Source organism: Hyperolius riggenbachi, chromosome 3 (genome assembly GCF_040937935.1).
Source record: "Hyperolius riggenbachi isolate aHypRig1 chromosome 3, aHypRig1.pri, whole genome shotgun sequence".
NCBI lineage: Eukaryota > Metazoa > Chordata > Amphibia > Anura > Hyperoliidae > Hyperolius > Hyperolius riggenbachi.
In genome coordinates this window covers 379,114,552-379,140,903 of record NC_090648.1, presented here as the reverse complement: position 1 = coordinate 379,140,903, position 26,352 = coordinate 379,114,552, and the positions used below count along the sequence as shown (strand labels likewise).

The following is a 26,352-nucleotide window of genomic DNA, read 5'->3' as shown; positions in this document are numbered from 1 at the left end:
ATGGGGCCATAGGAAGACATATGGGGGGCACAGAGAAACACATGGGGGCACATCAGGACACATGGGGGGGGCACAGGAGCACACATGGGGGGCACAGGACACATGGGGGGCACATGAGGACACATGGGGGGCACATGAAGACACAGGAGGACAAATGAGGGGCACATGAGGACACACAGGAGAACCCATGGGGGACACAGAAGGGCACATGAGGGCACAGGAGGACACATGGGGGGCACATGAGGACACATGGGGGGCACAGAAGGACACATGGGGGCACATGAGGACACACAGGAGAACCCATGGGGGCACATGAGGACACAGGAGGACACATGGGGGGCACAGGAGGACACATGGGGGGCACAGGAGGACACATGGGGGGAACATGAGGACACAGGAGGACACATGGGGGCACAGAAGGACACATGGGGCACATCGGGGGCACAGGAGGACACATGGGGGGCACCGGAGGACACATGGGGGGCACAGGAGGACACATGGGAGGCACAGAAGGACACATGGGGCACATGAGGACACAAAGAAGGACATGTACAAGACGCTCCTGGAATATGGACGCACCAGGTTTAGTATTTTCTTTTTCCCTGGTTTTTGCCCTCTAAACCTGGGTGCGTCTTATATTCCGGAGCGTCTTATACGGCGCGAAATACGGTAATAAGACTTTATTTGTTACTAGCTGATGACCCGGTGTTGCCCGGTGTATTTGGCTGGTGTTTGCTCTGCCCCCTTTTTCTAACCCTAACACACAAATACTCAATGACCAAGTTATTGAGCTATTGGGTCTTTGGCATCAATTTGTATTTTCTCATTGAAATGAACCAAATCTGATTGACTGTTTGCAGCTTCACCCCCATTTCTGAATTTGAACCTCAGTCACCCAATGACCGACTGTAGCAAGTTTGAAGCCTCTGCCGTTAACCGTGTAAAAATGGCAGCAGTTTAAATATTCCCCTTGAAAATTAATAGGTGAATTTTGATTGGCTGTTGTAGGCTCCACCCACTTTTCTGAATATGTATCCCATTCACCCAGTGACCAACTGTGGTAAGTTTGAAAACTCTGCGATTAACAGTGTAAGAATGGCTGCAGTTTACATTTTCCCATTAAAAATAAATGAATGGCTGGAATTTGATTGGCTGTTTTATGCTCCGCCCACTTTTCCTGGATTTGTAATTTTGGTCACCAAGTGACCAACTGTGCCAAATGTGGGGACTCTGGCTTGATTACTGTGAGGATGGCAACCTTTTACATTTTTCCCATGGACATGGATGGGTGAAATCTGATTTGCTGTCCGTAGCTCCGCCCACGTGTGCATGGCTGGGCACGAGACCCCCAGAACATATCATCCCAGGTAGTAAGGGATCTGTATACCAAGTTTCATTCAAACCGGTCAAGGCGGTTTTTGCGTGATCGTGGCACATACATACACATATACACACATAGATCCTATACATTTTATTCATCACGTTACATGGTCACTGTAGTTACCAATTTTCTATTTTGGACCAATTCTGTATTTTGTATATTGGTGTACACCATTGTCTGTATTATGTTCCCCATGTTTGTTTCTCAAGATGGCCACACACCATACGATTTATTAGAATATCTTTTCAATTCAAGTATTGTAATCCAACTTTTCTGACTGATATTAACATTTCAAAAATCTGACCAGTGCACGCACATGTTCAACTTTCCTCGATTATGAAAGAAATGATTGAAAACTCAAAAAATTGATTAAGTCTGTACATCAAGTAATTGACAATCTACCATGCACCATTCAATTGTCATAAAAATTGATCAGAAAAATCCAACACTTTCCAATGTTTTATGAATTAAAAACTGGAAATTCGATCAGATTTCTCAAACGAATGAAAAAAAGCGTTCAATTTCCTGGGCCAACCAATCTTTTTTTTTTTTTTATTGAATTGCCGTCAAATTGGATCATTTTATTGTATTGTGTGTTGCCACCTTTACTTTGTACAGTGCCACGGAATTTGTTGGCGCTTTATAAATAAGAATGGTGTTTTGGTTTGCTGAAACCCAGTTATTGTTTACAGTATGAGCAGTGGGGGGCAGCAGAGCTCCTTATTCATTTTTTTCCTTCTTTTTCTTGGATCTATTAAGCAAACACTACTGGTTTACTAGCACACAGGGGACAGCTGGCATAGATAAACCAGTCTAGGGCAAAGGACACAACGAATCAGTGAAAAATATACCAATGAGCTTTTATTGAATATCAGGTTACACAAGAATAGAGATAAAAACAATTAAAACCAAGATGTCCAGGTTGCACACATATAATTAATGGATCTAGATACATATCAATAATAATGCCCAATCCTTCCTCTTTTCTATCTATCTATCTATCTATCTATCTATCTATCTATATGCCAAGGGATGAGCAGCACAAACCAAATTTTATGCAATACTATGCAAAGCATGCACGCAGCACTGGAGAACCCCAATCTCCATAAGAAATATATAAATACAGAGGGTGCTGCAGCACACAACAGGAAAACAGTGACAGGGGCTCTTGGTTACGCTTTAACGCGTTTAAGCTCACTAACTGCGCCAAAGTGTCCCCGATCTGGTGAGTCCTACTCTAACCAGGCAAAAATGCTAGTTTTTATCAGCGTTATACTGGGAACCATGCCAAAAGCCCAGGGGTCAGCTAAATGGGAGAAATGAAATGAAAAACACCTCACCTTCTACTAGCTACTAACTGAACTATGAGCACCGCTCATTTATATGCTTAACTGTGCTAGAGGGGGGCGTGGTTATGCACGCTCACAGGGGAAAATAATATAAGCCAAGGGATGAGCAGCACAAACCAAATTGTATGCAATACTATGCAAAGCATGCACGCAGCACTGGAGAACCCCAATCTCCATAAGCAATATATAAATACAGAGGGTGCTGCAGCACACAACAGGAAAACTGTGACAGGGGCTCTTGGTTACGCTTAAACGTGTTTAAGCTCACCAACTGCGCCAAAGTGTCCCCGATCTGGTGAGTCCTACTCTAACCAGGCAAAAATGCTAGCGTATGCATGAAAACAGTATGAGGTAGGCAAAATAAAGTGCAAGCATGAAATAGGAGGAACCCCCAGAGGAAGAGGTAAGCCAAGGTGAATACTGAATTGTAGTTGGCTTACCTCTTCCTCTGGGGGTTCCTCCTATTTCATGCTTGCACTTTATTTTGCACTACCTCATACTGTTTTCATGCACTTTTTTTTGCCATTCATGCACTTTGGTTTATGTATGTGTACATGCATATACATATATATTTGAAATATATTTTTACACATTTTTGCTGCTAGCACTGGTCACTTTACTCACCCATACCCTATTGTATGCTATGTTTTACTGTCGACCCCCTTTCTGCACACACGTTGTTACATCTAGAGGATTTTATGAGCTGTTTGATCTTTGTGTACTGGTGATGCCCATTTTGTAAGTATAACATAGGGCGAAGGACACCATCTGTTGCTGCTCTGGTGGTGCATTGTGTTTTTAACCCACTGACACAAATGACCGTACATCTTGGTAAATTGCTGCACCCCTCAAACTGCCACCTGAGACATGAAGATTTTCCCTGCCTGGTAGAGGCACTGCTTTAGAAGCCACTGCCAAGGAGACTAAAAGTTGGCAGCAAGGCAGATTTTATGGCCGATCATGAAAAAGGCAGGAGCTCAAGTATCCATGTGTGCTTGTGCCCGGTGTTATTCTGCCTTAGAGCAGCAGAGTCTGAACATTTAATAAAGTAATGTAGAGCAATTGCCTTTTAGCAAAATAGTTTAAAATCCCAGCTAATTTCCTCATTACAGCCTTTGATGTTGCAAAACGCAGGCTAGGCAGTTTGGGCCAAGTTTTGTAGTGTAAAACCATTTATAGGGTGCTGTGCATGTAAAGACGTTTTGCTCGGTCATATCATGAATGTGCAGCCACAGCTTTTCATGTACCAGATGAGCTGATGTCTTTCAGCCGCTGACATCCAGATCTGTCTCTGACTGTGTCCGTGCTCTCATCTACAAAGCTTTTATGTTCAGTCTGTCTATACTCTGGAACTGCGCTAATCTCTAAAGACGCAGTTGGTTGCCTCCCTGGGGCCTGGTGGGTGTGGCTTCTTCATATCCTCTGAGGTCAGTGAAATGGACATCAACTTTATTAATTTTTTTTATTTCCAAAATGCTGATTTCCGCTTTTTGTCTCTGGCATTGTCAAATTTCGAAGACATAACAACAGTTGTGTAGGTGATACCTTTAATGACTAACTGTACAAGGTTCCTTGTAAATTAATCTTGTACAGTTAGTCATTAAAGGTATAACCTAAACAACATTTGTTGTTATGTCTTCGGATTCTCGCCATGACTAATACCCGACCACACGCAATTGTCAAATTTGCCCATGATCCTCTGCAGCAGGTCTGTCATGGCTAGTTTAACAAGATGTATTATATAGATTAACCCCCTACCCGCAGGGCCGGTTTAAGCAACAATGGGGCCCTAGGGCAAAATAAACCTGGGGGGCCCCCCCCAACATATACCCCGGAACAAAAATCGGCATTAGGGGACCTTTTTTGCAGCTGGTATAGTCAGGGTGTGAAGTCCCAATCGGTCAGAGCTCCACATTCTGGCTATCCCAGCCTGCATGGAGTACAAGGGGTTACAAAGTTTCAGGAGGGGGGACCCCACATAATTTTTAAAAAAAATTCCCACACTCTAAACATAAAAAAAAATTGGGAAAATAGGAAAAAAATACCAGGGATCTTCATACAGCCATATGGCGGCTGTATAGCGATCCCTGGCCGAAGCGCTGCGGCTGCGTAAAGACCCCCTGGAAACCCCATCAGGAAATTTATTGCGCTTTCGTTTGATGCATGTAAAATTACACTACCGTTAGGTTTGCTACTAAAAGTGACATTTACCGCATTTAAAACTATACTTTTTTCCTTCTAAACTTTAAAATCGATTTTCTCAAAAACTATAAGGTCTTTTTGAAAAATTGTTTTTTCCTCTTATTCCTAATGATCTCCTTAACATATCCTGCAAATTTAGGATTTCTAGCATTTAAGGTGGATTTGCTATTAACCATTAAAGTCGGCAGGTTTTTAAAGGTGTTTTTTTTTCCCTTTGAAACTTTAAAATCGTTTTTCTCAAAAACTATAAGGCCGATTTGCAATTTTTTTTCCTCTTGTAGCCACTGGGGGCCCCTACAAGCTCTGGGGCCCTGGGGCAGCTGCCTTCTTTGCCTTAATGGTAGCGCCGGCCCTGCCTACCCGAATTATATCAGTTATTGTAAATAACTTTCCCTGCCTAGAATTTTTTTTTAAAGAATAATAAATATTTTTAAATAAAACTTGTTGTTCTTATAGCTTCTACTGTGTTAAAGCGTACCCAAACTCATGCACAACACACAATGAAAATGTCTTTATTCGTTATATAGTTGCTGAAGAATTCAATTGTGTCTTGTGTTTCAAAGATTAGATCAAAGTGTCTACTTGGCTCTTATTGTTAACTGTGAATTGACTGCAGGAGAGCCCTGCCTAGGCAGCCCTGCCATATGATAAACTTTTCCAAGATGATCCGGCACCGCTCTTTTACAAAAGTTTACTTTATTGGAACTTCAAAGAACATACAGTAAAAAGCTGCATGGTGGCTACGGTCCACCGTTTCGGACCACCATAGTCCTTGTTCACGCCACACAGCCTGTAGGGCTATGGACTATGGTGGGCCGTAGCCACTATTCAGCTTTTTACTGTATGTTCTTTAGAGTTCCAATAAAGTAAACTTTTGTAAAAGAGCGGTGCCGGATCGTCTTGAAAAAGTTGGATGGTGAAACCAGTAGGTACACGGGTGGATCCGTAGCATGCCTATCCCCTGCATCACTTGAGTACTGTCTTCTATACCTTTTGGTGATTGCCATATGATAAACACTGAGGCTTAGTCCATGCAAAAGTGGAACCTAGGAAAACTTTTCGTTTGTTTTTCAGGAGTTCCATAAATCGTAATGATGTTTTTTTTCCATAAAGGTTACCATGCTGTGGCTAATCTTCTTTTCTTTTTTTTTTTTTTTTAGAGCAGAAAAGTTCTGAGATTAGCACCCCTTTAAGATTAATGTGCTATTTCTCTCATGCAGAGCCCATTTGTTCTTCACTCAGGTTGTCTTTGGATCTGTCCATCAGGAATAAATCCCAGGGTTTTAGTCAGAATGATGACCAGAAATGAGTTTAATCACTTTACCCCCCGTGGTACGAATTTCTCCGTCCCTTTTTCCCCACCTAAAAAAACCAAGGGACGGAGAAATCCGTACCTCCCGCGCGCGCTACCGCCGCTCGTGCACGCCGCCGCCCGCTAGCCCGGAGATCAATGAACGGGAAAATCCATTCCCGTTCGTTGATCTAAGCCCCCGCAATGATCTGTTGCTTCTACGAGAAACAGCGCGATCATTGTGATTTTTCCCAGCCTCATTCTGCTTCCTGTAAGCGTCCTTCTGGACGCTTACAGGTCGCATGACAACAAACTCACTGTGGCCAAATAGTAAAACTACACCCTAAAGCATTGTACATATACAAGTACATTAGTTTTACACAATAAATTAACTCATTATCTCCCACACTCCCCAATTTTATATTTTTTTTGTAATTAAAAAAAAAATACAATAAAAAAAAACATAAATAGTTACCTTAGGGACTGAACTTTTTAAATATTTATGTCAAGAGGGTATAACACTGTTACTTTATAAACTACGGGCTTGTAATTAGGGATAGATGCAAAACTGGAAAAAAAATGCACCTTTATTTCCAAATAAAATATTGGCGCCAAACATTGTGATAGGGACATAATTTAAACGGTTTTATAACCGGGACAAATGAGCAAATACATTTCATGGGTTTTAACCAGTTCGGCCTATCTGGACGAGCTTCCTCGTCCAGATAGGCACTGCTGCTTCCGCCGCCTCGGGCGCGCCCCCGCTGCCCGCCGCTAGCCCTCCGATCAGTGAATGGGAATATAATTCCCATTCACCGATCTATCTTCCCCGCAGAAATACCGACGCTTTCTCTCCAGAGAGCGCGGTATTTCTGCCCCCAGGAAACATCTCCCCTGCTTTTAAGTTCCTGGTTGCGAGATCGTTCGCATCCAGGACTTTTTTCACTGTGGCCATCTTGTGGCCAAAGAGTAAACTGCACCACAATACATTTTTAATTAAAAAAAAAAAAATATTATTTTACATTTAAAATTAAGTTTCCCTCCCAAACCAAAAATTACCCACATACACTTTTTTTTATTAAAAATAAAGATAAAAAATACAATTAAAAGAAACAAAAACAACATAAATAGTTACCCAAGGGTCTGAACTTTTTAAATATGCATGTCAAGAGAATATGTTATATTATTTAAAATTATAAGCTTATAAATAGTGATGGACGCAAATTGAAAAAATGCACCTTTATTTCTACATGAAATATCGGCACCATAAATTGTGATAGGGACATCGTTTAAACGGTGTAATAACTGGGACAGATGGGCAAATAAAATACATGAGTTTTAATTACGGTAGCGTATATTAATTTCAAACTATAATGGCCAAAAACTGAGAAATAATGAATTTTTTTCATTTCTTTCTTAATCTTCCTGTTAAAATAGATTTAGAAAAAAATAATTCTTAGCAAAATGTAGCACCCAAAGAAAGTAATTAGTGGCAGAAAAAACAAGATATAGATCAATTCATTGTGATAAGTAGCAATAAAGTTATAGGTGAATGAATGGGAGGTGAACGTTGCTCAGATGCATGAGATTTTCGGACCGCGGCGCTGAACCGGTTAATTACAGTAGCATGCATTATTTAAAAACTATAATGGCCGAAAACTGAAAAATAATAATTTTTTCCCACATTTTTTCCTATTTTCCCATTAAAACACATTTAGAATAAAATAATTCTTGGCATAATGTCCCACCTAAAGAAAGCCTAATTGGTGGCGAAAAAAACAAGATATAGTTCATTTCATTGCGATAAGTAATAATAACATTATAGATGAATGGAAGGAGCGCTGAAAGGTAAAAATTGCTCTGGTGTTCAAGGGGTAAAACAACCCAGCGGTGAAGTGGTTAAGGCCTCTTTCACAGTAGGACTTTGCATTTTGATGTGTTGTTAAAGTCGCAACGCAAATTGCAACGCTACAAAAAAAGTCGCACCGCAATTTAATGCTCCGTTATCGTCGCATACAGTAGAGCATACAGACAATGAAATGTATGCTTCCAAGTCATTACTGAGCATGTGCAGTCCAACGCAGCTAATAACGTGTATAACACGCAGCAGTTTCTAATAACGCTACACGTTACACACAAACGCAACGTGTGCACTGTGATTTCCACACAGACTTAGTATTGCTGTGCGTTAGTCTGCGTTAAAACATTTTCTAACATGCGACTTTAAAGAGACTCCGTAACAAAAATTGCATCTTGTTTTTTTATCATCCTACAAGTTCCAAAAGCTATTCTAATGTGTTCTGGCTTACTGCAGCACTTTATACTATCACTGTCTCTGTAATAAATCAATGTATCTTTCCCCTGTCAGACTTGTCGGCCTGTGTCTGGAAGGCTGCCAAGTTCTTCAGTGTTGTGGTTCTGCTATGAACTCCCCCTTCCAGGCCCCTCTATGCACACTGCCTGTGTATTATTTAGATTAGGACAGCTTCTCTCTCTTATCTTTTACAAGCTGGATAACTCGTCCTTTTGAGCTGGCTGGGCTTTCACATACTGAAGAATTACAGACAAGGGCAAAGCTGTTTGCAGGAAGAAACGAGCAGCCTGAAACTTCAGTGCATGAGAACAGGGGGAAAGAAACACACAAATGATCTCTTGAGATTCAAAAGGAAGGCTGTATACAGCCTGCTTGTGTATGGCTTGTATAGCTTGTGCATTTATTGATCTCAGTGGAGACAGGACAGTGAGGACATGGTAGAAGTCTTCTTTAATCAAATAGACAGGTAAAGAGGGTGATCCCTGCACTGGCAGATGAAGATTTGTCAGATGTTGAAAAGTGTCATGTTTGAAAATTTTTGTTAAATTTTACAAGAGTGTTCTTGTAAGATTTTTTATTTTATTTACCTAAATAAATTAGGGTGTCTTCAGTTAGAATGTACAGGGAGTGCAGAATTATTAGGCAAATGAGTATTTTGACCACGCCATCCTCTTTATGCATGTTGTCTTACTCCAAGCTGTATAGGCTCGAAAGCCTACTACCAATTAAGCATATCAGGTGATGTGCATCTCTGTAATGAGAAGGGGTGTGGTCTGACATCAACACCCTATATCAGGTGTGCATAATTATTAAGCAACTTCCTTTCCTTCGGCAAAATGGGTCAAAAGAAGGACTTGACAGGCTCAGAAAAGTCAAAAATAGTGAGATATCTTGCAGAGGGATGCAGCACTCTTAAAATTGCAAAGCTTCTGAAGCGTGATCATCGAACAATCAAGCGTTTCATTCAAAATAGTCAATAGGGTCGCAAGAAGCGTGTGGAAAAACCAAGGCGCAAAATAACTGCCCATGAACTGAGAAAAGTCAAGTGTGCAGCTGCCAAGATGCCACTTGCCACCAGTTTGGCCATATTTCAGAGCTGCAACATCACTGGAGTGCCCAAAAGCACAAGGTGTGCAATACTCAGAGACATGGCCAAGGTAAGAAAGGCTGAAAGACGACCACCACTGAACAAGACACACAAGCTTAAACGTCAAGACTGGGCCAAGAAATATCAGACTGATTTTTCTAAGGTTTTATGGACTGATAAAATAGGAGTGAGTCTTGATAGGCCAGATGGATGGGCCCGTGGCTGAATTGGTAAAGAGCAGAGAGCTCCAGTCTGACTCAGACGCCAGCAAGGTGGAGGTGGAGTACTTGAGGATAGAGTCAAGCTCAACTCCCAGTCCTACTGCCAGTTTCTGGAAGACACCTTCTTCAAGCAGTGGTACAGGAAGAAGTCTGCATCCTTCAAGAAAAACATGATATTCATGCAGGACAATGCTCCATCACACGCGTCCAAGTACTCAGGGCTGGAGCTACCATAGGAAAAAATAGGCAATTTCCCCAGGGCCCCAGAGCCTGTAGGGCCCCCAAGTTGTTCCTCCCCCATCTTAACTGTTGCTCCCCAGGGACTCAGCAGAGTCTGTTAAGTTGGGAGGTGATTGGGGGAGGGTCAGCAGCCAGCTCCGGGGGCCCAGGAGGGAAATTTAGCTGCAACAAAGGGCCTCTAATGACACTTTTTGGTCGGGGGGTGTCTGTTGGGGGCCCCCCAGGCTAATTTTGCCCTAGGGCCCAATTGTTACTTGAAACGGCCCTGCAAGTTCTCTACAGCGTGGCTGGCAAGAAAGGGTATAAAAGAATAAAAACGAATGACATGGCCTCCTTGTTCACCAGATCTGAACCCCATTGAGAACCTGTGGTCCATCATAAAATGTGAGATTTACAAGGAGGGAAAACAGTACACCTCTCTGAACAGTGTCTGGGAGGCTGTGGTTGCTGCTGCACGCAATGTTGATGGTGAACAGAAGAAAACCCTGACATAATACATGTATGGCAGGCTTTTGAGGGTCCTTGCAAAGAAAGGTGGCTATATTGGTCATTGATTTGTTTTTGAATGTCAGAAATGTATATTTGTGAATGTTGAGATGTTATATTGGTTTCACTGGTAAAAAATAAATAATTGAAATGGGTATATATTTGTTTTTTGTTAAGTTGACTAATAATTATGCACAGTAATAGTCACCTGCACACACAGATATCTCCCTAAAATAGCTAAAACTAAAAACAAACTAAAAACTACTTTCAAAAATATTCAGCTTTTATATTAATGAGTTTTTGGGTTCATTGAGAACATGGTTGTTGTTCAATAATAAAATTATTCCTCAAAAATACAACTTGCCTAATAATTCTGCACTCCCTGTATATTGCATGGAATACCCTTTATGCACAGGCTAGTAATGCAGTAGCTTATTTACACACTCCATAGATCACTTTTTTTATTGTTTTACATTATAGGCACTGTGTGATGCAGAATTGCACAGCCGTACCTTTTTCCATGCGTATCAATGATAACTGATTTGATACATATTAAAAAAAAATGTATAGTCATAAAACATGCATTGAAAAAATATGTAACCCCTCAAAATGTACAGAAATGCATTTTGACATTACATGACATTAACATGTCAAAACTACATATGTATTTTTTAATGTGCTTTCCTGATTTGTATTGTAAAAGAACCCAAAGAACCACACTTGAGGTATGATCATATCAGTATGATATGGGCAGCACTGTGGTGTAAGGGCAGCACTTGGTGCCCGGTTTGAATCCCAGCCAGGGCACTATCTGCAGGGAGTTTGTATGTTCCCCCTGTGTCTGTGTGGGTTTCCTCCCACATCCCAAAAACATACAGATAAGTAAATTAACTTCCCCCTAAATTGGCCCTAGACTACGATACAGGGGCGGACTGACCATTAGGGCACTCGGGCACGGACCGAGGGCCCGTGGTCAGGGGGGGTCCGCCAGCCGCCAGAGAACCCTGAGTAGGAGGGGAGACAGCCAGTGAAGGAGGGCAATGGGCATAGCAGCGGAGAAGGGGGGAAGTTCTCCCCCCCCCCTTCTCTCACCTTGGGGCCCCCCTTCCTGGCTCTCCCCTCCGTAATCTGTAATGTGTCGGACTCGGACAGCTGGAAGCGGCTGACAGCGGGCGGAGACGCTGTTCAGCCACCGGAGGGATCGCTGATCTGTGTGCAGCTAGTGTGGGCTTGAGAAGCCCAGACTAGCTGCACACAGATCAGCGATGCCTCCGGTGGCTGAACAGCGGTAAGTCTCCGCCCGCTGTCAGCCGCTTCCAGCTGTCCGAGTCCGACACATTACAGATTACGGAGGGGAGAGCCAGGAAGGGGGGCCCCAAGGTGAGAGAAGGGGGGGGGGGAAACGTCCCCCCTTCTCCGCTGCTATGCCCATCGCCCTCCTTCACTGGCTGTCTCCCCTCCTGGAGACACCTACAAGCCTGGCTGCATATACTGGGGGCACTTACAGACCTGGCTATACTGGGGAGACCTATACACCTGGCTGCATATACTGGGGAGACCTATACATCTGGCTGCATATACTGGGGGCACCTATACACCTGACTACATATACTGGGGGCACTTATAGACCTAGCTACATATACTGGGGGCACCTATAGACCTGGCTATACTGGGGAGACCTATACACCTGGCTGCATATACTGGGGAGACCTATACACCTGGCTGCATATACTGGGGAGACCTATACATCTGGCTGCATATACTGGGGGCACCTATACATCTGGCTGCATATACTGGGGGCACCTATACACCTGACTACATATACTGGGGGCACTTATAGACCTAGCTACATATACTGGGGGCACCTATAGACCTGGCTATACTGGGGAGACCTATACACCTGGCTGCATATACTGGGGAGACCTATACACCTGGCTGCATATACTGGGGGCACTTATACACCTGACTACATATACTGGGGGCACTTATAGACCTAGCTACATATACTGGGGGCACCTATAAACCTGGCGATACTGGGGACACCTATACACCTGGCTGCATATACTGGGGAGACCTATACACCTGGCTATACTGGGGAGACCTATACACCTGGCTACATATACAGGGGGCACTTACAGACCTGGCTATACTGGGGAGACCTATACACCTGGCTGCATATACTGGGGAGACCTATACACCTGGCTGCATATACTGGGGGCACTTACAGACCTGGCTATACTGGGGAGACCTATACACCTGGCTGCAAATACTGGGGAGACCTATACACCTGGCTGCATATACTGGGGGCACTTATACACCTGACTACATATACTGGAGGCACTTATAGACCTAGCTACATATACTGGGGGCACCTATAAACCTGGCTATACTGGGGACACCTATACACCTGGCTGCATATACTGGGGAGACCTATACACCTGGCTATACTGGGGAGACCTATACACCTGGCTATACTGGGGAGACCTATACATCTGACTGCATATACTGGGGGCACCTATACACCTGGGGGCACCTATACACCTGGCTGCATATACTGGGGGCACCTATAGACCTGGCTATACTGGGGACACCTATACACCTGGCTACATATACTGGTGACACCTAAAGACCTGGCTATCTATACAGGAGACACCTATAGACCTGGCTATCTTAACTGGGGACATCTATAGACCTGGCTATCTTAAATGGGGACATCTATAGACCTGGTTATCTATTCTGGGGACACCTGTAGATTAGGCTACTTATACTGGGGACACCTATAGACCTGGATACCTGCACTGGGAAAACCTATAGACCTGGATACTTCCACTGGGGATACCTTTTGACCTGGTTATCTATACTGGGGGCACCTATTTTGGGGGAACTGCTGCCAGATTAACTATTTTTGGGGAACTGCTGCTGCCAGATTAAGTGTATTTTGAGAAACAGCTGCCAGATTATGTGTATTTTTGGGGAACCGCTGCCAGATTGTGTATAATGGGGGAACTGCTGCTTCCAGATTCTGTGTATTTTGGGGGAACCACTGCTGCTACATGTATTTTTGGTGATCCGCTGCCAAATTATGTGTATTTGGGGGAACCGCTGCTGCCAGATAACGTCTATTTTGGGGGAACCACTGCTATATTATCTGTATTTTGGAGGAACCTCTGCCAAATTGCATGGATTTTTGGTGAAATGCTGTCAGATTACATGTATTTTGGGGGGAAACACTATTGCAGAGTTCAGACTTCCCCGGCAGACCTTTTACACCACTGCTAAGGTCATGTATATTTTGCCCCACCCATGACCACGCCCACATTCTGTTGCGTGACTACACCCATTTTTCGGTGCGCCGCGCTGAGCGCGGCGCAGGGATTTTTGTCAGTGTACAATATCTCAATATAACATATTTACTGTTGTCAATAAATGATTATATCTTAGTCTGTAAAAATATAACGTGAAAGGTGGGAAACACTGGTATGGGGGCCCCATAATCTCCTATTGCCCGGGGGCCCCATGAGTTGTCAGTCCGCCCCTGCTACGATACATACACTACACGATATAGACATCGATATAGACATCTGACTATGGTAGGGATTAGATTGTGAGCTCCACTTGGGGACAGTTAAGTGTCGCTATTTTCTGTACAGCACTGCGGAAGATGTTGGCACTATATAAATACTAAATAAAAATATTTGTTGCAAACCCCATTTGTTAAAAGAAGCTGTTAGGAAATCTTCTCACACCTGTATTGGTAACATTGAATCTCTGTGTACACAAGAAAGTGCCTGTTCCTTCCCTACTGGCATTGCTGCTGTGGTCAGGCAAATGTCAGAGTGGTCAGAGAAGGGCCCATTAAGCAAAACAGACCTTTCCCAACTCTGAATGACGCCATTCTCCTTTGTTTTGCCCTGATGTAAATGAGGCCAAGGCCTGACAATAAGAGCAGCAGAGTGTTTGTGGGGGGAGGGCTGCTAGTGTTTGTATGACATCAACCGATAAGAATGGCGTGAGGTCAGCGCTGGCTGTGGCTCTTGTCTGCGTGCTTAACCCTATGCTGTCCCATTACTCTCTCAACCCAGAAGCGGCTGCTGTCTGACCGCTGGATGGGAAGGATTCGTTTATGTAATACAAAGATCTTCTTATGCCATTTTCAGATATTAACATCTGTATCACTGCAGTGGTTAAGTGGTTAGCACTGCCACCTTGCAGCATTCATGTCCATTATGTTCAGTATATGTTATTATTATGCATTTATATAGCGCTGTAGTGCTTTGAGTACACAGAATAATTTTTGTTACTAACTTCTCCCATTTGCATCCAAATGACTTGAACGCCATATACATGCTGAACTAAGCCATTATTTATCTGATAGCTCCCTGCTTGACCAGTTCCAGTCTGGCTTTTGTTCTAACCACTTCACAGAAATGTCTCTTACTAAAGTGGCCAATATTCATCTTACAGCTAAATCCAAAGGTCATTTTTTCCATACTCATCCTTCTTGATAATGTCATCAGCATTTTATACTGTTAATCACACCTTACTCTTAGGCTACTTGCACACCAAGACGTTGCGTTAGGTGCTACGTTAAGGTCGCATAACGTGCACCTAATGCAACGCATGGTGGTGCGGGAGAGGACGGTAGAGTGAGCCGCGTTAGGCGGCTCTATCCGTATAAGGTCTCCCAGAGTGGCGCTGATTGGCTGGCGGGACCACGTGATGCGGAGCGAGACACTCTGCATCACGTGGTCCCGCCGGCCAATCAGCGGCCGCCAGTGCAGTGAATATTAAGTAGCCATGTGCGCGGCTACTGTAGCAGCATCTCCCCGCCTCCTCTCACCCCCCACTGCGCATGTGCAAACAGTCTAACGCGGCTATAGCCGCTCTAACGCCTTAGCATGCTGCACTTTCGGCAGAACGTGCAGCGTTACATGTAACGCAACGTGGGCTGTGTGAACAACCCACTTGTGTTACATTGCTGTGCGTTGGGGGAGCGTTACAGGCGCACTAACGTGCGCCTGTGACGTCTTAGTGTGTAAGCAGCCTCACAGATACTTTCATCTGTAGGCATAAAGTGCCTCGCTCTCTACTAGTTATCTTCCTATCTCTCTGGAAGGTCTTTCACAGTCTTACTTATATCAAATCTCTTCTCCTCCTCATGCTTTGTCTGTGGGGGTACCTCAAGGCTCTGTCCTTGGAGCTTTCGTCGTTTCCATCTACATAAACGGTCTTGGCAACTTAATCAACTCATTTGTGTTTCAGTACCATTTACTGTATTTATTGGCATATAAGATGCACTTTCTCTTCCCCAAAACGGAATGGGAGTGGGTATGTCTTATATGCCAAATATACAGAAAAAGTGAGTGCAGAGTGCGCAGGGAAGCCCTTAACCATCCTACTGCCATGCTTCTCTCCCCCTCGCTGCAGCTGTGACCCTCTTCTCCCTCTCCAGGTGCAGTTCAGTGAAGCCAAGGGAGAAGAGGATTGTGGCTGTATCGAGGGGGAGAGGAGCACGACGGCAGGATCAGGTGTGTTATTGTAGTGCAGGTTGGTGTGGTGTAGCTAATTAATGCAGTGTATTAAAGTGGTGTCTTGTGTTAGTGTATTGCTGTGTAGCCTAGTTGGTAGGGCAGCAGGGATTAGTGTAGTGGAGCTGGGCAGTGTAGTGTAAGTGTAGATAGAGTAGCTTAGAGACAGTTTAACCACTTCAGCCTACAGTGTTTCCCCTTATGCATTCGAATAACTTTCTCCTCTCATTCATTCGCCAATAACTTTATCACTACTTATCACACTGAAATTATCTACATCTTGCTTTTTCTGCCACCATTTAGGCTTTCTTTGCTAAGAATTATTTTATTCTAAATCAATTTAACAGGAAGATTAAGAAATAAATTGAAAAATTCATTATTTCTCAGGTTTTGGCCATTCTAGTTTGAAATGAATACATGCTACCATAATTAAAACCCATGTATCTTATTTTCCCATGTGTCCCAGTTATTACACCATTTAAATTATGTCCCTATCACAATGTATGGTGGCGATATTTTATTTGAAAATAAAGGTGCATTTTTTTTATGTTTTGCGTCCATCTCTTATTACATGCCCATAATTTAAAAAATAACCGTAATATACCTTACTACATACATATTAGAAAAGTTTAGTCCCTAAGGTAACTACTTATGTATTTTTTATTTATTTATTTTTTACAAAAAAAAATTGTGTAGCTATTGGGGAGTAATTATATGGGAGAGGAAGAAAGCCCTTAAAAAATAGCACCTCCCACAGCAACATTTGAAAAAGTATGACAAAAATCTTTATTCAACATTGGGTATATTAATAATCACAGTACTGATGATTCAATAAAGAATAAAACCATTTAAAAAACAAGCAAATATTCCAACATGATCCCTGCTGCATATGAAACAATCACTCTAAATGCAATATATTGTATAATGACACAATGCTGCTGTCAGATATAAAACCCCACAGTAGGCTCAATATTGAGCCCAACAGGGGGAGAACCCGGGTTCAGTATACAACCTAGTGTGATGCAAGACCAATAAACAACACCTGTGCAATGAAAAAAAAAAACACGAATAAATATCGCATATATAAGATTATGAAATAAAGTGCATAATTGCTATCCAAATATACAGTATTACTAGTGATAAGATGCCTAGCAGAAACTTGAGGCAAAGGAGCAGCCCATAGGAAAAAGAGCATAAAGTGGAGTGGTGCAAAAAATATGAGATACTTAGCCCAGAAATGGTGAAGTCAATCTCAGCAGCACAGCAGGGAACAAGGAATCCCCTCAGAGGACAAGATCCCACTAGTTCCGCAAGCGTCACCTCACTTTATCAAGGTCTTCTCTCCTTGATAAAGTGAGGTGACGCTTCTTCCTCTACCATATAATTGCTCTTGTTTTGAGCCCTAGCACACACAGTTATTTGGTTGAGGTGTTGCAGACACTCCCTAGAAACTAGCTATTTGGGAGTGTGGGAGGTAAGGGACTAATTTTAACCGCAAAAAAAGGAAATTTTCTTGAAATTTATATTTCCAGATATAATTTTACTATGTGGCCGCAGGATGCCCTCGGATCTTACCTCTGCACGCGTAGTATTACTATGCAAGCGGAAGTAAAGCGTGGCTGGGGCAAAAGGGGATTTATGAAAGACGGAGCCCTCTCACTGACGGTGTCGGTCTTTCATACGGGGACTTAGATCAATAAATGGGAACTGTGTTCCCATTCATTGATCTCCGGGCTAACAGTAGGCGGTGGGAGCGCGCGCGGCTCAGTGGCAGCAGGACAGGCTATCTGGATGGATATATCCGTCCAGATAGACTTAAAGTGAACCTCCGGACTAAAAAGCGACTCAGCAGCACTGAAAAGGCCTGGTGTTTCTTTAACAGTATCACAGCATCAGAACTTTGTTTCTCTTATCCAAGCCTCATTTTTAGCTGCAGAGAAGAAAACTGCCCGGGCTTTTTTCCCCTGATGCTGTGCAAAGCATGATGGGATTTCTGATGGTGTTGCTCTCGTTCTGCTGTTTTGGTGCAATTTTTTTTTTTTTTTTAACATTTTGAATTTGACATTTGAAGCCTAGCGTGTGCAGCTGGGAGGGGTTATCAAGACACAGGACAGTTGGAACTGTGTCTCCTGCTCCTTGTCACCTCCTTTAACCAAAAAGATGGCTGCCCCCATGACAAAGATGGCAGCCCCCATGAATCACAAACATTTGCCTGTTCTTTTAAAACAGGGTGGGTAAAAAATTATATTACCTATCTATTCTAATTAACATAACTAATGTAACTTAATGACAGTATGTTTGTTTAGGCTGAAGTTCCCCTTTAAGTGGTTAAAGAGAAACCGTAACAAAGAATTGTACTTCATCCCAATCAGTAGCTGATACCCCCTTTCCCATGAGAAATCTATTCCTTTTCTCAAACAAATCATCAGGGGGCTCTTTATGGCTGATTTTGTGGTGAAACTCCTCCCACAAATGTCAGCGCCTCACAGCACTGAGGTACTGACATCAGCCCAGTTGCATTGTGGGAAATAACAGCTGTTTACAACTGTCCAAAAAAAAAAAAAAACAAGCTGCATCTCCTTCCAGTGACATCACCTGCCAGCAGTAAAAATGTCACCATGTGATAAATGTCATAATGTAAATCAGGGAGAGGAAAGATTTTACAATGAGCAAATATCGACTAAATCATTTATACATAGTTATTGTAAAAATGAAGCACTTTTTTTAATTAATTATTTCCACCGGGGTTCCTCTTTAAGGGGGTAAAAGGTCCCCTGCATTATAGACACACCTAGGTTTTGTTTTTTTGGGGGTTTTTTTCCTGATTTTTGTCCTCTAAACTTGGGTGCGTCTTATATGCCGAAAAATACGATTATATGTGCTGACCAATCACAACTGTACCTCTCAGCCCCAGAGCTTAACTCCCTTCTCACCAGTGTTCCTGACAGCTTGTCTGCTGTTTCCTCCTTCGTGTCCTCTTGCTTTTTAAAACTTAATATGAGTTTAACATAACTAATCATTTTTCCACTGTCTTGGTCCACCTCTCTGCCTGAAATAACAATGAATGTTAATAACACTCCCATAACTTCAGTTCCCAAAGCACGGTGATTGGGGTAATATTTGACTCCTTTCTCTCTTTTATACCTCACATTAACTCCCTAAGTAGCTCCTGTAATCTCCAACTCAAATATATATATATCTATTCCAACCTTTTCTCACTCATGGCACTACTAAAATGTTAATACATGCTCTTATAATACCTCGTTTGGACTATTGTAACCTACTACTTTGTGGACTACCAACCAACAGACTAGCCCACTCCAGTCTGTACTGAACTCGGCTGCTCGTCTCATTCATCTTTCTTCTGGTTCTTCCTTTGCTGCCCCTCTATGTCAAACTCTTCATTGGCTACCATATAACCAGAGGATCCAGTTCAAACTCTTATCCCTGACCTACAAAGCTCTCCATAATCATCTCCTCACTAGTTTCCAGATACCAACCCAACCGCAATCTCAGATCTGCACATGACCTTCTTTTGTCCTCCTTTAGAATTACCTCGCATTCACGTATACAAGATTTCGCACGTGCTTCACCCCTCCTCTGGAATGCCCTTCCACAGCACATCCGTCATTCTCCTTTGTTGGAGGCTTCTATGTTATAAGCCCCATTTAGCGGCATTAGGAGGAAATTTGGGCGCATGGCGGCTGCCGTTATCGGGTGCCTCAGGACGCCCAATGTTACCATGTTTTGCCGTAAAATGCTGCTAGTAAGGTAAATTTGGGTACCCGGAGATGCCCAATTACCGGCAATCTGCAAGCCATTTTTTTCCCCGCAATCCTGTGCGAGAAAAAAAGTCCCACTCTTGCCGAAAATCGGACGCCTCCGGGTGCCCAAATTTAACTTCAGAGCTGCTTTTCATGGCTATGTGGTAGAGGGGGAGGTTAGGTTTAGGCATCACCAGGGGGGATTTTAGGGTTGGGCACCCTTGGGGGGGGGGGGGGGGGTCTGTGTGAGAGTAGGGTTAGGTTTAGCAATAGTAAAATATCGGTACACAATACCAATATTCTACTATGGATATTTAGTAGTAGAATCTCGCTAATTTTTGTGAGATTCTACTACCAGCAAACCCGGCGCCTTTTTTTCCGTATGCCTTTTTTTTACATATATGCCCTTGGTCTGCTAAGGGCTCTTTCACATCGAACGACGCTTGCAGGAGCCGTTCTCCTGCACGCATTGATGGCCTGCGGCGTGACGTCGGGTATCTGCTGTGCGACGCAATCAGCGGCGGTAGCTATCAATTGAATCCGACGGTAAACGCTGGCTCCCGGGTGCGTAGGAAACGCAACGTACTGAAACGCAGCGTCTGGTGTGAAAGGTAAAATGAAAGTCTATGGACTTTTATTTTACCTTCGTTAACGCAAACTTTAACGTTGCCTCAAAACGCTCAAAGTTTGCGCAGATGTGAAAGAGCCCTAAGAGGAAACTAACCAGCCGCTACTGGTGTACAGCAAGCTCAGCTTTTCAGTTCCATTTGAAATGTTACACATACAATTTACACTAATCAATGTGATTGCTTTGGTATCTTGCCTTGTTCAGTTTTAGGTTTAGTTTAAGAGATTTAGATTTTAAGGGAAAAATCATAAGAAATGTTTGCACTCGGTGGCAGACTCTCCCCCTTTATAAACTACTGGATAATTTTACCTGTCCTGAAATGAGGTCACTTTTAGCATAGAAAGTGCCAATAGTAATTTGCAGAGCTGTGACAATACCTCCCAGCAGAAATGCCTGTTGTCCCCACAGACATTGGTTATGTGAACAAGTGAGGCCTGGCTCAGCTCTCCTTTGTCTCTCCTGCAGGTCTCCTGAGTGGTCAGACATCCCCGACCAACGTTCGCCTGGAGCGACTAGACTCCCCGCAGGTGCTGCAGATGTGTGTGCGTTACCAGGAACACCTGCACCAATGCGCTGAGGCTGTGGCCTTTGACCAGAATGCACTAGTAAAACGTATAAAGGAGGTGAGTAGTGCAGAGGCCACACAACGTTGTCACTACATGAGGGTATTGGCGAACATCCTGATCATGTAAAATCCCAGGTCTGGCACAGGTTTTGAGTTGTTTTTTTGTTTGTTTGTTTTTAGAAATGTATTTAATAGAATATTGTTTTATAGGAATAATGCATAAAATAGTTGTGTAAAATAAAAGGAAAAAAATTGCTAAATTGCAACCCATTACACCAACTCACTGATCCTCATCTCATCCGCAGCAAACTCCAGTTGCCTACCCATTCCTCCTCCTCCCAGTCAGTCTGAAACCATGATAGCTGAAGTCGCATTGCTTGACAGATCAATCTTTACTACACGCCCTTGTGACAAGGTTATGGGGGTGGCAGTTGAGTGTCAGAGCGTATACTGGCTACTGAGGCGTTTTGCGTTTTTATCCTGATTGGTCCTGTGAATTATTTTTCATTTTGTTACAGTGTGCTTAACCGCAAAACGCTAGCAAAACCGCTGCAGCCCTCGTTTAGCGGCAGGGATGCGGCGGATTACTTGGGAGCACTGAAGCGAACTATAAGGAAGCTTTTGCCGGCGAGGGCCACAAAATATTGTATCGAGGGCCGCAAATGGGCCACGAGTTTGAGACCCCTGGTGTAGATGCTTGCTGCATCCTAACACGAACTTTAGTTTGATCAGGGTTCTTGATGAGGCAGCCTTACTCTTGGGTATTTTTACATGTGCTTTTTATGTATTTTAAAGAAAATTTCCTATGTTTTAAATGGCTTAGAATCATAAGTTTGGGATTTCATCTAGGGAGCTTTTCAGCATGGATTATTATTCTTTTTTTCCCCTCTTGTCTGTGGCTGCAGATGGATACTTCTGTGGACACCCTGTACAGCCACATGCAGGAACGGCAGAAGCGTTTTGCCAAATACGCAGAACAAATCCAGAAGGTGAATGAGATGTCAGCCATTTTGAGGCGCATCCAAATGGGCATCGATCAGACAGTCCCCCTGATGGAGAAGCTAAACGCTATGCTGCCTGAGGGTGAGAGGCTGGAGCCGTTCTGTATGAACACAGAAAGAGAAAATAGACATTGAAGATCTGCCTCACCCATAGTGGATAAACCTATGTGACATCATCATTGGGCGAAAAGAAGGGGAAGAACATGTGTAGATCCTCAATGGGAGACAAACCATTCTAACCTCCAAAAAACACAAAGTTCACTCACTTGGAGGTCTGAGGATGCAAAGCCTGCTGTGGTGGAGACATTGATCTAGGCCGTTCTTGTGCCATCTTCCCTTCCACTCTTTATTATGTTGCCATATAGCTCAGGTCATTGGAGACTACACAGCATTTTACTTTGAAGGCTACTTGCACATGGGTGTTGGCTTCCCAAGTCCGTCCAAATGCTTGTGAAGTCGCTACTTATGAGGTCTCCTGGTATTTAGCAGGCAGCATCTTCATTGGGTTCAGAATGCTCAAATTCTTCATTACTGTGCAAATCCACACTTTACACAGTGCACATATTCTGCCCAGGGAGGAGGACTGAAGGTACAAGTGTAGTATATTTTAGCATAGTGTAATAACTCACAGGGTGGGATGAGAGTAAGGACCTACTACACGCAGATCGGACGCAGATTAGATGCAGAAAAACTGACTAATGAATGCCTATGGGAAAATCTGCATCAGAAAAATTGCGTTTAGTGGAAACAGACCCATAGACACTCATTGGAGTCAGTTTTTCTGCATCCAATCTCCGTGTAGTGGAAACAGGCCCTAAAGGTAAACCTGAATATAAAGTGTATACAGTAAAATGAATCCAGTCAGTGTTTCATGCAGCACCTGTTAATCAAGAAATATCTATAATTTATTATGTGCCCCAGCCAGATTCCTCCACCTGTTTGTGATGTTTACTGATTGTGCAGCTGCTGCGCCCTCCATGATCCTGAAATGTTTGAATGGAGCATAAAATCTTTCTTGATTACTGAAGAACCTTGTCTATTGGATGATACTGTAGTGCTTACCGAAACACTTTGCTTAACTTAAGACACCACTGGTCTTGTACACTAATAAGCTCAGATAGAGGAAGGGGCTCCTAAGGTGCAGAAAACTGACTAACCAACCATGATCTCATAATCTGTAGGTTTAGAGGTAAATACCTATATACCTACAGATTATGAGATGATGATTGGTTGGTCTGTTTTCTGCAACTGTTTGTTGAGCTTGTGTATGGACCTTGGGAGCCCCTTCCTGTTTCTGAGCTCATTAGTGTATGTAAGACCAGTGCCACTAAATATTTAGCGTTTTGGAAGTTAAATGAAACCTGAAATGTAGAATATGGAGGCTGGCATTCCTTTAAGAACTTACCCGTCACTGGCCTGTTGGGTGGATTTTTTGGCTATGGAAGTTTGAGTCATAAATCTGGAACGGGCATACAGCCTGAGGTGTCACATCTCTCTCACATCCAGTTTGTTTTTTTTCTTTTGTTCTTTTTAAGCCCAACTAAAACAAACATCAAGGAAGGTGGTCTCAAAGCAATCTTGGTTAGAGACTGTCAATAGCTTAGGCTGGCATGCAAATTACATGCATCTTGGAAATGCTCCAATCATATGCACTTTGATTGCATATTGTTCTAATCTGTGTGTAAACTGGAATAATTTGCACCTCACTAACCATCTCTGCATGTTTTTAAAGTGTACCTGAAGTAAAAAAACACAAAGCCTAGATACATATTTCAGTAGAGGGAAGCCTCATGATAGTCCAGAAGCTTTCTGATCCATCCATGAGCCCACTGTTTCTGCATAGGGTCGCTCTTAAATGTAAATTGTTGAATAAGTTGCTCGTAGGAGAGTTTGAGCTTTTCCCTCCATGCGTGAGTGGCTTCCTGCTACTACACTGACGTGCTGTGGAACATGCTGTATGTATGTATAGCTACCGGTCCTCACTCTAGCTTGCATCCTCTAGTGTTCCTGGCAGCTTTCTGAACTGTCCACTACAGCTCCAGGCTCACTGCAGGAATATGTACGAGGGAGCTTATCTGCAGGTATATATGGTACTACTTGTGAATTACAAGTTCTACCTCCTCATACAGAGGGCAAGTTTGCTATTTTAATGTACTTCTTGTGAATTACCAGTTATACCTCCTTATAGAGAGGACATGTTTTGCTATTTTGCTGCAGGGATTCTGGGAAGTGTAGTCTGGTATTAGTCTTTACTTTGGGTTTCACATCTGCGTGGACCCTACAGCTGTATGTGTATGGCAGAGAAAGAGTTGCAGTGAAGTGTGGGAACCACCACTGTGTACTGTACACTGTGTTTTAATCTTTAACCTTCTTGCTATTAGAATTTGTTTAATTGGGCCATGAATGGTACCTGAAGTGACCCTAAAGTTAGTTAAATTCACTTATGAACTGGTGTACAAAGATGTGCAGACACATGTTGCCTGATTTCACCAACTAAATATCACTCAGAGCTCTGATTCAGGTTTAGCTGTGAGTCACCAATTTTGCTGTGCGTCATCCAATGTTGTATACATGATGCGCTGCATGAAATGCCCCTCAAGGAATCTATATAGGAGAAACAAGACAAAAACTGCGCATAAGGATGAACCATCACCGCTTTAAAATTAATGGACACACCAGTTGACCAACACTTCTGTGAACCAGGACACAGCATGCAAGATCTCAAAGTACTTATTCTTAAGGGCAACTTCAAAAATGAACAAGCAAGAAAGATTTCTGAGTACAAATTTATGAAGATGTTAGATATTAACAGAGGGTTTATATTGTGGAATGGGATTCATGACTCCTTATGTAACGTGACTTAGCTTCATGATCTTCAGAAACCTGCTAGATTTCATGTGTGCTTGCATTAGCTCACTGGCTCCAGCCTGCTGACCACCTGACATCTAACTGCTAAACAGTAACCAGCACAACTGTCATCTTCGTGTTTACTATTTACCTTCATCAGTGTTTTACTTCAGCTTACATCTGGAAATATGCCTGAAGAAGAGGACTAGATCCCAGAAAGCTTGCATCATTTACCGTAACTTTATCAGTTAGCCATTAAAAGGTATTACTTTTACAAGACTGTTTTTTTTCTACCTACATAATAGGTTTAACTGTGGAAAGCCTAGTTTGTGCATCCCCTTCACCCCACCTGAGATACAACCCTTGAGAACACATAATGTACAGATTTACCTTTAAAGAGAACCGGAGATGATCTAAAGAAAATATTTTATACATACCGGGGGCTTCCTCCAGCCCCATACGCACGGATCGCTCCCACGCCGCCATCCACCGCTGCCCGAAACTACGAGAATCGGCTCCCCACTTTGCCGTCAGTCGGAGCCTGTCTAGCATAGAGGTGTGCTCTTTGCGTATCTCTGCAGCAGCCGCTGGAGAGATACGTAGAGGGCGCACTTCTCCTGCGTAGCCTCCCTCCGATGATGTCAGTGGCGGGAGCAGTTTCTCGTAGTTGCGGGCAATGGTGGATGGCGGCGTGGGAGCGATCCGTGCGTATGGGGCTGGAGGAAGCCCCAGGAATGTATAAAATCTTTTCTTTATTTCATCTCTGGCTCCCTTTAACTGAAGTAAATAATCTTTGTTAGAGGACGTGAGAGCTGAGTTAGTTGGGTAGCCCCACACTGCAAGCCTTCAGTTACAGAACGCTTGTTTCTACCTCTTTTTTATGGTGTATAACTGGGGTTGTGATATTCTTTGCAGCTCATTAGCAGAGAGGTTGCTTCAGGTAGCCACCTTGCAGATTTCTGTCTTTATACCACGCATTGGCAAGGTAGGACTGTAGAACCACCAAGTCAGTTTTTAAAATCGAAGGAAAAAGACCAGGACAAGCCTTTTCGTCCAGTGTCAGCTTGGCAGTACTAAAACTTGCCCATTTTGTGAGTACAGGTCCATCCTTGGTACAGATGGTATTGAAAAGTCTACATCTTCACAGGTGTATTTTGGCCTCTAGATTAAATGGAATGCTCTAGTTCATTCCGTTACCTGTGGCTTGCAGTAGAAGAGGAATATCTTGGCAAGAAATCTGGGGTGCTGCCGGATTGGTTGCAGAACTGCTGCCGCTCTTGCCATCTCCACCAATCAAGAAGCTGAGACTGTAGGGTCGATTTATTAAAGTTGTTGATGAGGGAGAGTGAGCTTTTCCCCTCCATGCGCAAGTGGCTTCCTGCTACTACACTGACGTGTGATGGTCCCCATCTGCAGAGCGTGCTGTGGAACATGCTGTATGTATAGCT

At 43.3% G+C, this 26,352-nt stretch overlaps 1 protein-coding gene across 4 annotated transcripts in view; it reads left to right on the top strand.

Moving 5' to 3' along the window:
- BORCS5 (BLOC-1 related complex subunit 5) overlaps nucleotides 1-26,352 on the top strand; it is a 75,841-nt gene that overhangs the window by 34,915 nt on the left and 14,574 nt on the right. For all 4 annotated transcript variants that reach the window (XM_068277307.1, XM_068277309.1, XM_068277308.1 and 1 more), the window contains exons 4-5: nucleotides 20,957-21,114; nucleotides 21,962-25,166. In XM_068277307.1, coding sequence (XP_068133408.1) covers nucleotides 20,957-21,114; nucleotides 21,962-22,192 — 389 coding nt within the window. In that variant the 3' untranslated portion in view covers nucleotides 22,193-25,166. The remainder of the gene's footprint in view (nucleotides 1-20,956; nucleotides 21,115-21,961; nucleotides 25,167-26,352) is intronic.